At 32.9% G+C, this 14,952-nt stretch overlaps 1 protein-coding gene across 1 annotated transcript; it reads left to right on the forward strand.

The window, feature by feature from the left end:
- Positions 1-1,704: 1,704 nt before the first annotated feature.
- On the forward strand, positions 1,705-14,130 carry LOC132755304 (uncharacterized). The gene is made up of 2 exons (XM_060746158.1): positions 1,705-1,761; positions 12,760-14,130. The coding sequence occupies exon 2, from the start codon at positions 12,781-12,783 to the stop codon at positions 13,867-13,869; it is 1,089 nt and encodes a 362-aa protein (XP_060602141.1). The 5' UTR covers positions 1,705-1,761; positions 12,760-12,780; the 3' UTR covers positions 13,870-14,130.
- The last annotated feature ends 822 nt before the right edge of the window (positions 14,131-14,952 follow it).

Consider the following 14,952-nt stretch of genomic DNA (forward strand, 5'->3'; position numbering starts at 1 on the left):
GCATAGGTCTTTGGAATAGCCTTCCTATAACTGTTTAGTCTAGTCCCAATTTATACATCTTTACTGAGAGACTAAACCCATTCTATAAATTCTAATTCGCACACTATGTCTTAAGTCTTGTAGAACTTTTATTCTTTTAACTTTTTAGATTTGCCTATAAATAATTTCTTTATTAACAGTTCCCTGACAAAGCACCTGCTAGTCATAATCAGAATTGATTGTTGTAGATGAAGATATCTCTATTAAAATTCCTATGATTTTTCCCAAGGACAACTGGTAAACAACTCCTACTACAAACTATGGAATTAAATTGTTTCCAATTATTCCAAGATATGTTTCAAGACGACATAGCTTTTCAATTGTTGTAGATTATACGAGTACGTAAGAAAAGCTAAAATCTTGCTATATCAGCAAAGAATTTCAATATACAATTACATGTTCTGGAAAAGATACAAAAAAGGATATAAGAGAACTTAATGACCTCAAATAACATTCATAATAATAAAGTAATTTAAGACGTGGAGATAAAGAAATTGTTTTCCGAGAATTACCTGACTTAAAAGACATAAAATGACTGATAAATAAAAGACTTAAGCATTGCCTAAGAGAAAATGCTGAAGTATTTTGCTTCACTTTTATTACAACTTTTTACATTTTGGCATTATTTCTTTCAATTAAGCGTTTTGTAATATAATCCACACTTAATCAATATTTATCTTAATTGAAACGAAAAGTTCATTTCTATTGATTGGTATTGTTTAAAGATATACTTTGCACCTGTAACACCGCACTTTGGGGTCCAACGCTCTTAGGTGTCCGACCTAAAAGTGCGTTACGCACTTAGGGTCCAATTTTGACCCCAAAGTGCGTTAATATGTAGCATATTAACTCACTTTGGGGTCCATTTCTAGATTTTGACCTTTAAGAGCGTTGGGCCCCAAAGTGCGAAGCGGAGTGTAACGCACTTTGGGGTTGGACCCCAAAGTGCGTTTCCCAAAGTGCGGTGTTACAATGCCCTCTGGTGGTGACAAAAAAATATTGCAGAAATAAATTGAAATGTAAAAACTGTCAAAGATATTTTTTCTAATTTGAAAAAGACAACGCACAAGCTATGTTGTGGAAGCTGTATTCCATATTTTACTGGTCAAGTTAATTTTTACCGTTCTTATTTATTTTTTTAAAAGAAAACTGCTAGTTTCTTAAATGACACTATGTTTTCATATTGTCTTCAACTATAATGCAAACCGCTTAAAACAAAACATATATACTTAAAGACTGTTCTTTTTATATTTTGAAAGAGACTTTATAGTTATTAACTGTATTTCAACATAAAAAATTAAGCGTAATATATCTTTAAAGAATACCAGTATATTTCTAAAACCATGTTGTGGTTGCGATGTGACTTCAGCAAGCTTTGCTATAGAAAATATAATAAATCATTATTTATTTTGAGAGTAAGGTGTTGACTTTCCAACTGAGTCTTCATGATTTTTCAAATATAGGCATAAACATGTATAACACCGTTGATTACTTTTTTCTCACCTTGTCCCAGTTTATAATGTTACATCCAATTTCATAAACAAATTGACGTCTCAATAAACGCAGAGTGGCACGAGCGAATTGCCTGATAATATGTTACTGATTGCCTTCCATAGATGATGACGTGACAAAATGATATAAATAGACGAAAGAACGCGCTTCTTCTGCAGTAATAGTCATTTACAATATACGAAAAGGAGAGAGACATTTGAAATATCACAGGTAAGGTTTTAATATCATCATTGTCATATTTTATATTGCTTTATTCAATTATTCTTTATGAAATATATTGAATCAGCTTTAAAGTTGATGGCGTTATTAAATAGTAGGACTTAATCAATGCTTTCATTGCTTCTTTGAAATACAAACATTTCATTTTTAATCATTTCTTTTGAAAAGATTTTATTACAAAAATTTAATCCTGATAAACAAATTCATTACCAAATGAGATATATTTCTACTTTTTTACAAATACTTCTTGTATGAAGAGTATAAAGCTACTTATTTGCTGTCTGTGGATTGAAGAATTGTTTGTTCGTTTGTTTGTTCGTTCGTTCGTTCATTCGTTTGTTTATAAGATGAAAGTGATGATTACAGAATTCAAAACTAAGAGAAATGCGTAAATTACATTATATTGAAAGCAAGTAGGGCATCGCAAAATCTTTAAAAAAGTAGCAGCGGAATACTACATATCGGAACATGTTTTTATGTTAAGGTACATTTTTCATGTCACAAATGCTTTGTTACAAATGTTTAACAAAATCTGCTTTTGTTTTTTATAAAATATTTCAGCATAACATGCTTTAAGTAAGAAAATAAATTGTACATGAGAATTGCAAAGTAATAATATCAATTATAATCTTTTCTATAAAACAGAATGGCATTATCAAATAATTATTTATCATGGTGGTACATTGTATATTAAATATCACGTAAGTTTTGTCAGGAATGGTGGCGTGGGGGTTGGGGTAGCTCAGCGAAATTGAAATATATAAATGAGAGATTAAACAAGAGCATCTTTAAAAAAAAGAATTTCGGCCGAACTAAAACTGGTTTGTTTGCATGTCGTATCTTCGGAAACATGACAATAGAAACAAAAGGGCCTAGAATTGAATTTTACGTTTAAATTTTTGAAATATTGAAATTATATGCAATGTTGGTACAAACAAAGTATTTTAAAAAGAAACAAAATGTAAAGTCTTTAGAAAATCATTTAAAAGTTAAGGAGAATTAGATAAGAAATTCCAACAAAACGATTTATTTCGTACTCAATTTCATTTTCTTACCGTCATGTTTTATTTTTATTATTGTGAATGTAGTTTTATCTCAAAGAAAAATATTTAAGTTACTAAAGTTAGATCAAATCGAAATTTCAAAAAAAAAAAAGTTTCAATATGACAACATTTTGTTTATAAGAAATACCCGCATCAGCAGATTTGCAACCTCTTTGGAAATAACGAAACCTAAAATCCGAGAAAAAAAGAACCGAAAGTTAGAAATACTTTGATAAACATTAAACCATTCAATCTTTAACAATTATATAAATACTTCAGTAAAATGTAAGATACATGAAAATTATCAACTTAGTATTCATTTCACATAAATAAATAATTGATAAAACAGGTTCATTTACTTGTGTGCTTTTCGCTCTTTTCTTACGCATGAGTAAATGGGATCGTGGACGTGGTTGTAAGTGGTGGTTTGACAAAATCTAATACCCCGGTCACATATTCACGGAATACGCCCACGGAAGAGCCACGGATTAATTCCGGCATCGTCCGTAGCTACCCGTACTGGTCAGTAGCTCTCCGTATTGTAACCGTAATCAATCGTAGTAGTCCTTGTATATCCGTAGCGATCCTTGACAATTTTTGAACATGCACAAAAATTCGCTACGGAAAAATCAACCGTAGCGTATCCCTACTAGTCCGTATTAATCCGTACTGATACGTACTGGTCCGTACGAAAACCGTACTAGTCCTTACTGATTCGTAGTCCACCAACTTGTCAAGGATTTCCACGGTTTGTACGGAGAACTACGTATTTGTACGGTTACCCTACGTATAAGCTACGGTTTTAATACGGATTAATACGGCATTGTCACGGTAAGCCACGATCGTAATACGTTGTACTACGGAGAGGCAAGGATTAGCACGGTCTTATACGGCTTATTGCGTTGCAACACGAAACGGTACGGAATGGTACGGTCCACCACTGTTTAGTACGGATGAATTAAGTATCGTGTACTTTTTCAAGGGTATAAATACTACCTTCTTGTTAAAAACAGACATATTTGCGGAAACATGATAATTGCCATTTACTGTCTGCAGAGACTGTCTGCAACTTTATAATATTGAAATGGCTCAGAATGCGGAGGCAGTGGTCGAGCTGCTTGATGACATACATAGAAGTAAATTTATATTAATATTGTACTACAATTCATAAGTAATAGAATAACATTTAATGTTACATATTTTACAAACATTGGATCGTGAAATTGGAGTAAATATGTACATAAAACGAAGTGTCTCATAAGCCTCGGAGGCTGGCCCTTGAGTGATAATAAGATTAATTAACAAGCTTTTTACATATTTTTAAAACTTTAACATCACGATAATTAATGTAATTGTAAGATGAACAGCAAATCTTTAAATTAAAAGAGAAGCAGTATTGATCAACATTTTTCATTAATGGTTACTAGTCCATATCTAATCAGGTAAGAGAAGACAGACGAGATGGTGGACTAGAGATGGGCTTTTACGAAGACCGCTTCATGTTTAGTATGAGGCTCTCATGGTCGAACTTGTTGAGGATCCAGCGTCCTTCAAGAAATTCACTTTAATCGCACCTGATGTGACTCGGGGGTCGGACGCGATTAGGCCAAGTCCTCTCCGCCAAAATCATTAAACTCTGCAATTCGTTTTCTAGGTTTTCTTTTCTTTTGAGGCATTTGAAAATGAGCAAGCAAGAGGTTGTGGACGGATGTATTAGGTCCGTATAGATCCGTGGCAATTCGTTCTTCTCCGTATCAATACGTTCTTCTCCGTACAAGACCGTACTTATTCGTACTAACCCGTGCTTATACCGTAGCAGACCGTTGTGTATCCGTCCTAATTCGTGTCGCTCCGTATCAAACCGTGTCGGTCCGTAACAATTCGTGTCTCTCCGGGGACTTTTGGTGGTAAATCCGTCGGACTCCGTACTCATACCGTTGTGTGTCCGTACTGGAACCGTAGCGGACTAGGAACTTTCACATTTCCGTAGTAATCCGTGAACGATTAGACCGTAGCTCCTCCGTGGCATTATCCGTGAATATGTGACCGGGGCATAAGTCAGACCATTGTCGTAATAATCTTTTACAAGATAAAGTTCGTCCTGAAAATACCAAAATTATTATCATTTTTTGTTACAGGTGCAAATCTTAAGAAAATCTTATGCTAAGCTTATGCACTGAATATATTGAAGATGACATTCATAGTAAAAATGAGAAGGGTAGTTTCTGTAATTTATGGGAACAATTAAGAAAAAGGAGAAAAAAATGTTTATTTCGGTAACTTGTACGTCCACAGTATCTCATTACATACAATAATTACAAAATAAGTCATAGATTGTCAGCAGTTTTTTTATTTGTTATAAATCTGCGATTGAAATTGTATACTTGAAGTTAACAACTTTAATGATACCATTTTATTTGTTTGAATTGTAATTTTATTTTGCTCTCTTTACCGGCATGTTTTACCTTGGCTACATTTCGAAGAACAAAATATAGCTTTTGTCATGATATTCTATTGCTTCTAAATTATAATAAAGATACGCTTGGGCGTGTATAAATGCATAAGAAACAATCCTTGTATGAATGGTATGTGATTACTTAAACTCTTTATGTAACGCCTTAATAGTCTAAAGGTAGTCCTCGTCTCCTTCGAACAAGTTTTCCAAAGGTTCAAAATGACCGACTGATACTGCTGACTGTTGGTTCCTTAAACGGTTTCTGTATCTCATACTATCATTCGAAGTTGCCAACGGCGCCAAGCAGATTGTATACATACATATAGAGTTTATGAATGCCTACATAAAGATGAATAGGTCTTAAATGCACTTACAATAACGTGTCTTTGCCACAAGTATGAAGTCTTGATCCAGAGTCCACCGCTCGTTTAATTATTTTTTTTTTTTGTATTGACTCTCCTGTGTCTCCTAATGGACTTTACCAACCTTAAGGCATACAATTTAAGAGTGATGATTTTGTTGCTTTTTGTGACCGTTCATTGATCTAGTTGCAAAAACTGGCGGAATTGGTGGAATTGTGAGAGAACAGTTCTCGGAAATCTTGTAAGTGTAACATTGTTCAAAATTTGAAGTAAATTGATTTGGCCACGTTTTGCCTTTGATGACCGTAATACAAGTATTATTCATTTAAAGTTTACCTCAAAATATCGCGAGCTTTTCACTTCAAGCAAGTTTGGCTGGCTTAGCGATAGCTAAAGGTCTTGTCGCAAGTTTTCTTTCTCGTAATTAGGCAACTAAGATTGTGTTGTAATGTTATTTTCCTTTTAACCGTTCTTTACTTTTGAACTTTGACGAACGTGTCTGAAAAAATTGTTTCATAACTTTTAATGATGTTTTAAATTATAATTATAATATAAACTGTTATAACAGTACTCTGAGACAATATCTAATGTTATTATAATTATGCATATATAAATAATTCGCATATTAAAGGCATGATGACATTGATGCGACAGTTAATAGTAATGCATAATGGACATACAGTAATATATCAATTACCACTAGGCATGAAAAGCCGTACGTATGTCCAATAATTCTGTATTACTTATTGTGTACTTCACGGATACAATCATACAACTTATTAATAAGTTAATAACAACCAATTTATTACACGGTAACTATAAATAACAAGTACGAATTTCAAAGTATAGGGAGTGAACTACTCTGCAGTTTGTTTCTTGTATGAATATAAATTGTATTATCTTAATATATCCGACAATATGACACGCTTCAAAAAAGAAAAAAGAAATGAAATCTATGCGTGAGTTGAAGACACGGTTCCAAGAGCTAAATATTAGCATTGTTTCTAAAGGGCGCATCACCATATTTATACAGGAAATGGTTAAAATGAGATTTCTTGCTATTAAACAGATGTGACACTTACGAAATTGGAAAGGCCTCTTTTTGATATCTATGTAGGGAATGTATACACCACATAAGTGCCATCTTTATCGCCCATTGCCCCCCATGTATTGGAAAAGATAAATTATGGTAGTATGAACATGCACAAGACTCTATTCATAGCAAAGTTCTACTCGGTTGAGATCTTCCCAGTTCAACCATCAGGAGTTATTTATAATTTGAGAAACGTCCTTCTTCAAATACAGGGCTAATTGGTATTGCGACGTAGTTAACTCTTGTGACATCATGTACATGTTTATATACCATTGGACCAAAGTGTTTTACGCGTTTAATAGATAGGCTTCTCAGTTTGAATGTTGTAACATTCAATTGAGGGAATTCACCCTTACACAATTCCTAAATGAAGATTGCCACACGCCCTTAAAATCACTGCTGGTCTCCAGTGCTTTTACCGTGTGACCATCTCATGTATACTTGTCTGGTATTTTTAACCGTGGCAAATTGTCTGTAATAATATTTCGCGTACTATTAACCAAAGCAAATTGCAGGACAGTACATTTAATTCTACTTGTTCAGCTTCTCAAACGATGAAAATAAAAGTGAATCTGGCTAAATATGCTAGTATCGTTCCCGACATATTCAATGGTAATCCCTAAACATTTTTTCATGTTAATATTTTAACAAAGTCAAAACTTGTCATATATTAACTTCGAAATATGCCACACTGTCAAGATCTAATAAAGACGATATTTGCAAATAAAAAAAATCTACTTTCCCGCCATGTTTTGCTCTTGATGACTTAATGTCTTAAGGTTCATCCCCTGATTTGTAGTAGGACCATCGTTAAACATGAATACATTGGTTTCGAGATGTATTAGAACGGATATTGCTTATTAATCCGATGTAACCTCTAAAACTGTATATTTACTGGATTGATTGCTGCATTGTAATAGTTCACATAAAAGAATACAATTTATAACGGTATGTTTTCCGTCGTCAGTATATCATTTTACGTCGTTTCTCACAATTCATTTTACGACATCTAATCATATACCACAATCTGACCAAAGTTTACGAGAATGATTTTATGTTGTTTTAGTCTGGTGCACATGTAGGATACAGAAGAGAAACATCCTTTAAAGTACATTGTCCTATATATTCATAGCTAAAAATTATAATTTGAATTTGAAAAGTGACTACTTCCTTGTATGAAAGAAAAATGGTAGTAGACTGCCTTAAGAGCGAATTGCACATGCGCGAAATCATTGCTAAATGGCTTAAAGCCAACTAAACAAAGCAGCATAATATTTTTTTTTTTGTCTTTTTGTCTCTTTCCTACATACTAAAGCATCTGCTTTGCTTAAAATTATTTTATGTAAAACTAAATTAATCTGGCATGCTTTCATTTCATTTAATTTCAATTGTTGATAATTTGTACTGAAACGATAAAAATGAATTTGTGTATAATGGTAAAACAGAATTTTCAGCAAATATATAAATCATGAAACTTAAAAGTACTTATATTATTATATAGATATCCCATTCGATCGAGGGAAATAAAACAAAAAATTCACCTGAGATAATCGAACGCTCGGATAGACATAAACTTGTACTAAAAATTAAATCAATCCATCGTAACATTGGCAAAATTCAAGAGATTAACCTTTAATAAGTAGTTAATGTGCGCAGACGGTCTGATGCATGCCCTGAATGCCTTGACAACAAAATTTGGTGTATATTTGAAATATTTTTTACGCCAATAGAATTGCAGTATTTCAATTGAATCACAGCACATTTATTTTGGTAAATCGACGAAATTTAATCAGTCTAGTAAATCGAAAGTTTTATAAAAAAAAATCACATACACTAAATTAAGACCAAGGGTGTGCACAAGGGCCGTTGGTAGAATCTGCTGCCTTATTCACTTACAATTTTTCACACTCTGATCATTGTCTTTTTAGTGCATCAACATGACCAAGCACGTCTTATATGATATAATTAAATCTTCCCATAAAATCTAACTTTCAAGGAACACAATGTCAGATTAAATGTCAAATTTAATGCTAACTACAATTTTAACCCAAAACCTTTAAAGTTTATTTCTCAAAAATATCACATTTCTTAAAAACAACCCTCTTAAATTGGAAGTTATGACTGTCATCTGACTTATTGACAATGTTTAAATGAGAAATAATCCTCGTATTGTATGTGACCGCGGGACTCATTAGAGAAAAATCGTCCGTTAATTCATAGTTCTTGGTAAATTCCGCCATTAAGACTATTTTCATTAATTGGGCCTAAATGAGAAAGTAGTCACATTGGAATAATATCATATGAGATTTAATTTCCTGAATAAAATCTTGCGACATTGAGCTTATTTCAATTGATATTCTTTTTCAAAGTAGTCTGCAATTTTATGCGATATATGACTTGGACTGTAGAATCTTTTCAGGAATCTATGGCACGTGGATGACCTGGTTTATATCGTGTAAAACAATTTTTTTATTCATTTATATTTGAAATTTTTATTTGACACATGTACACTTTATTAAAGAATGATAAAAAGTACGTCATTTCTCAAAGTTGTGCTTCAAGTTTGACTTTTGTAATAATCCACGATAAAACGATATGCTCAAACACTAGACATATTAAAGGTACATTAGTCCTTAGAAATCCATTTTTTCCATTTCTTAAGAAATGACAAACATTTGTTTAATAATGTTTAAAAAATGGGTTTATAGCATGTAATATGTTCAACAACTAGGGAAGTAGCACTGAACGTGAGGTAATATGTCCTAAAGGTATCAAAATGTAAAAGTAGTATTTTGACATTCATACAAAGTACTAATTCAATATTATTATACCAATTACCAAAAGAGCAAAAGTAGCGAAAAAGAAACGTAGTTCATCTATATTTCAAATGACATATATTTTCGAAACTGTAAAATGATAATAGTTTTTGAGAATGAAAATGATATAACATTTCTGAGGCATTTTGGGGCTTTAAAATAAAAAGAAATTAATACATTTTAAACAATAGCATGTACTATAACTGTTGATATGTTTAGAAGTGAAGATATTACTTCAGTCATACGAATAGCTGTACTTTTAAACTTATGTAAATTTATTCGTTTTGCAAATAGTAAAATAACAGATATGTTGCTAAGCTTAGATTCTACATGAACATGTTATGTTAAAACGTTTTTCATAGATATTGTAAACGTTTAGTTAACGCTATCAACATTTATATTAAAATGAAATTATTCTGATATATATATTCATTTATGTTTAATCATTTTTTTTCTGCAGCTATACAAGTTCATTCTACAATATACTGTAAATCTTTGAATTATATCATGTGCTTAGCTATTTATATATTTGATATATATAGTGTAAGTAACAAGGTACTGTATTGTAAACGTTACGAAATAAAATTTCTGCTCTGTTCTATTCTGTTTATCGTACTATGTTAAAGCAAGTGATAACAAACTGAGAATATTAATAACCTTGCTACTTATTTCAACATTTCCCTTTGTGGTATTTTATAATACCTAATTTGAGTTCAATAACAATGCTATTGTATTTCATATTGGTTTTGTTATTTGACTGCGAACTGTCCATGACAAAATAATCAAGCCAATATGACTTACCAGAATTAATCTATAAGCAGTACTTATAATACATGTTCAACGTTATATGTGTAATAACATGATACTATTATATGATATTAACTTTTTAATGAATATATTAACGTATACGAGGCTAACAAAGAAAAGTATGAACACTCCGCGAAATAATATTAAATACATAAAGTGATGGAGATTATCGAACTTATGAGTTATAAAAGGCGCTGATAGAGAGAACAAGTCACTTTTTTTCAATCTTATGCTCGCTCATATGGTCTCTTGCCGGTGGCGAGGGTAAACAAACGCGCAGACACACACACACACGCACGCGCACACGCACACACACACACACACACACACAAGTGCACGTGGCTCAGACGGGTGACCTAGTTATGTCACTTTGCTGGTGTGACGTAACTAACGGCGAAGGGTGTGGCTCCCAAAAGATGCTGGTGACTCTCGGTGTTTTTCTACTATTGTCTTTCTGTGTTTAACGATTGGAATAATTTGGTCCTGGGGAGAAGATCTCTATGACGACAGACAGCTTAAGAAGACCTCCGTTGCGACTCTACGATCAGCGACGTATAGAGGCGAGTAAACTAAGACCTCCGTAGAGGCTCTACGACCAGCGACGTAACAGAGTCCGATAGTCTGGGGCATATGGCATAGCCGGCGCCCAGTATATATAAACTTAAAAATCACCATCATAAGATCAAAATGTGTTTGGTTTTTCCGCTAGTTTTCACTTCACATGATGTATTTGTAAACTATAGATGACGTATTTTAGAATTTTACTACTCAATGATCTACATGGCCAACAGAATCTATCTCTGACGAATCTGAGAATTCTCTTATTTACGAGATGTTAACATCGTTGTAAAGTCCTCTTAAAATATCCTCTTTATAGAATTCTAGCATTACCGATTGATCCAATTTTCTGTCATTTTGTTCTATCTGTCTTAACAATATCAATCTTTTCTATTTCAAATATTCAAAGTTTCTTTTTAATGCAAAATCTTCCTTTGAGTAACATATGCGCTATGTTTTTGTCAGATTTAATTTATGAGCATTTTTTTATAGTCTTTACCGGCGTCGGCACTTGTGCATTACCCAAAGCGATATATTTGCGGGCAATAATTCACAAACATGTGAACTATTTATTTCATTTGTCAGAACAAATATTGAGTGATCTCAAAATTAAGAGTTCGTAATCAAGTGGAACAAAGTAAAATAATGTCTATTGGCAAGAAAATGAATTAACAAATTGAACACACAAACAGTGTGGGGAAATAAAATAAATTACAGATGCTTGACACAGTCACATTATAGTGTACATTATACTGTAGAGTATATTGTACTCCGTTCATGATTTTTTCATAATCTTAAATTAAAAAAAAAAACAACAAAAAAAAAACACATTATCAAAGGTGAAATAATTAATTTGCTAATTCTTTCTTGAAAATATTAAATATCTTGCTTTGTCATCAAATTTCTCAATTATATCTAGAGATATTATGAAGTTTAGTCAAGTATAATTTAGAGAGGCATAATTCTTATTTCACCATTTAAGATGCGTACTGTTTGTCATAAATGTGTATGTTTCAATTTTTAACATACGTATATCATATATTTGAAATAAGAAATTTAAAGCATTCTGAAATAATAGTTTTACACAATAACGTAATATATGTTATATAAGCTTTTAATTTTCAGCATTAGCCCTTTTTTATTTTTTTACAATGTGTAATAAATTCAGATAAATAAAAACTCAAATCTTATCTTGCTTTGTCTGATCTGGTCTTATCTGATCTGGCTTGGTTTTGTCTTGTCCGATCTGGTATGCTCTTAACTTCCTGTTCTTGCCTAATCTTACTTGTCTTATCAGACATTGTCTGGTCTTGCCTGGTTATATACATGTAGTCTTGTCTTGGTCTCTGTGGGCTTATATTGTATTGCCTTGCCTTTCTTTTGTCTTGTCTTTTCATATATCAAATTGTGTCGTGTCAAGTCTGGTCTTATTTGGTCTTAAATTTTATTCTCATCTCTTATCTTTCTTGAATACTGCCTTATTATCAATCTTATCTTAATGTCTTAAACCTCGAATTTCCATGAACATACTCTGGTCATTGGATCACATTTATCGACATATCAACACTTGCAGAAAGAAAGCTCAAACTCAAATGATAAATTAGGTAAACCTTTGTTCATACAATCATTTACAAAAAAATAATATAAAGAGCACATCTGTTTTGTTTTCCCTGAAATCTTTAATTCGAACGCAATAAGCAGAGTGGATAATTATTTCCTGGTTCATGATTTGTTAGGGTTTTCGACTTTGTAATCAAAACAAAAAAATGTTCTTCCTTTCCCTTTAACATTTACCGATAATAATATCACATTTTAAATGTTTTTTACTTGACAACACTTCATTGTATATTTTCAGGTAGAGAGTATATATGAATTGATGATGGATTACTTGACGGCAAACGAAACTGAAAGCAATGACTCTATTAGCATGACAAATGTTAGTCATCAAGACGGCATGCATGCTGACAACGCCACTGATACACACATTGAAGAACTCGACCGGAAGTGGTACTATGTTTTGGAATCTATTTTGATTTCTATTGGAATTTTAGTAGGACTTGTCGGAAATGTTGCTGTAATCCGCGGATCTGTTCAGGCGAAAAGATTTGCAAAACAAAATGTGTATTTGTTCATAGGCCTTTCTTTAAGTGACAATTTGATTTGTTTGTTACGCGGGCCTAGTCTAATATACATCATTTTCCACACGAAAAATAGTCCGGATGTTGTTTGTGAGTTGTGGATGGTATCGACAATATTTCTAATTATAGCCGTGATGACGAATATGGTCGTTGCAATTGAACGACGTATGATCATGTATAATTTTCAGAGGTACTTAAAACTGTTCACACCTAGACGTGTTCTTATCGGAAGCATTGTCACGTGGGTTTCAGTCGCCGGAAGCTTCATGGCGGTGTATAAAGGAATGGACTTCTATTCAACCCTCCGTATACACGAAAGATCTTGTCAACTGCAAACTGAATTACCTATGTTTGATGAGATCACAGCAACAACATTACGTATATCCGTTGTCGTTTTATTTGGCCTTTTGCCAATCTTGGTCCAGGCTGGATCATACGTTTCGCTGGTGATTAAAGTCTACAAGGCTGAACTGTTAAAACTTGATAAGCTAGATGAAAAGGTCACGTACACTAGAATAACTGGAATTGCCTTCGCGCGTGTTCTTGTCACAGTCACGTGCCTATTTCCGGTACTGATTTGTTTCGCCATCGGTCCAATGTATCCAGACGTTTATTATCCGAATGTCCGATTTCTTGATGACTTAATCATCCTTCAGTCTGCAGTTTCTCCCTTTGTATCAATGCATGATTCGGACTTCCGTGATACGTTTGTTTACCGGAAGTGGAGATATTGTTCACCATTCAAACACAGGACGAACAGCAAGAAAGGAAGCAGACGAAGTAATTGTATTACGTCTGCTGATATGAAAACATTCGGACAGAATTGAAAGTTACCGTTAGTTCATATGCTTTATGTTACTGGAAGGAAGTTGCAAAGCTAGTGCGCCAATATGATCTATCATGGATTTGAAGAACTACTATGACATGTTTATCACGTTAATAATCATTGAAAAAAGGTTTTATTAAATATTGTGCTTTTGAAAATAAAAGGAGTAAAGTATGTTATTGGTTTCTGACAATCCAAAAGTTTTGACATTAAATATTTTAAGCCTTACATATATACTTGAGATAATCGAGTGAAGCCTATTTTCCTTCTTCGCAGTTCAAACTATAAAAATAAGTCATTGCATTGCATCCAACCGGTGCTAGCATAAATTTCGCCAAGGATGTTTGCTCATCTCATCTTGCTCATGTTTTGTGTTGCAGAACAAAGTGATGTATATTAAATGTATATTTAAATGATCCATTAGAGTTCGTGCTTTCTTCCATAATATATCGAATATTCATACAGGAAGATTTCAGTTTTCTAAAAAATATCATAGCTACCACTTTAGCATGACATCTCTTAAAAATCTAAATATTTGAAACTCTATTTTGCTAGAATTATAGAAATTATAAACTGATTGAACTGGGTAAGCGGCATGATTAAATAATAATAAAAATAATAATTAGAAATCATTTGATCTTCAGATTTGATAATTAGATCTATAAATCTGAAATATCTGCATTAACACTATTGAATTGTCTATGCTCTAAAGTTCAGTAAGGTGAGTCTATTTACCAGATATTTGTTAAATGTGTTCAATATTTCCTGTCATACGTGAACATTTTATTGATTTAAAAATATAAATATACACCATGTCAGTCATATAAACTCATTCTATAGCTACGATCTTGGAATAATGTCGATGACGTCCTATCATATGCCGCCACACACTTCTTCGTGTGATAAAGCTATGCCGCTAGCTGATTTTACTCGCATGCGTGCACGTGTCTGAATGCACGTTACGGCACTTGATGTCCTCCTTCACCAGTAATGCTGGAAATTCGCTACATAGCTCTATCAAAGTGTTGGTGTTGGTAGTTTACCCTATGGATCACAGAAGTAAGCCACATTGAATTATACCAGA

This window comes from Ruditapes philippinarum, unplaced genomic scaffold, assembly GCF_026571515.1.
Source record: "Ruditapes philippinarum isolate M1 unplaced genomic scaffold, ASM2657151v2 ctg1041_1_1_1_1, whole genome shotgun sequence".
NCBI lineage: Eukaryota > Metazoa > Mollusca > Bivalvia > Venerida > Veneridae > Ruditapes > Ruditapes philippinarum.

Excerpts from the sequence above, each read along its gene's own strand:
- LOC132755304 (XM_060746158.1), top strand. The coding sequence starts at position 12,781 with ATGATGGATTACTTGACGGCAAACGAAACTGAAAGCAATGACTCTATT.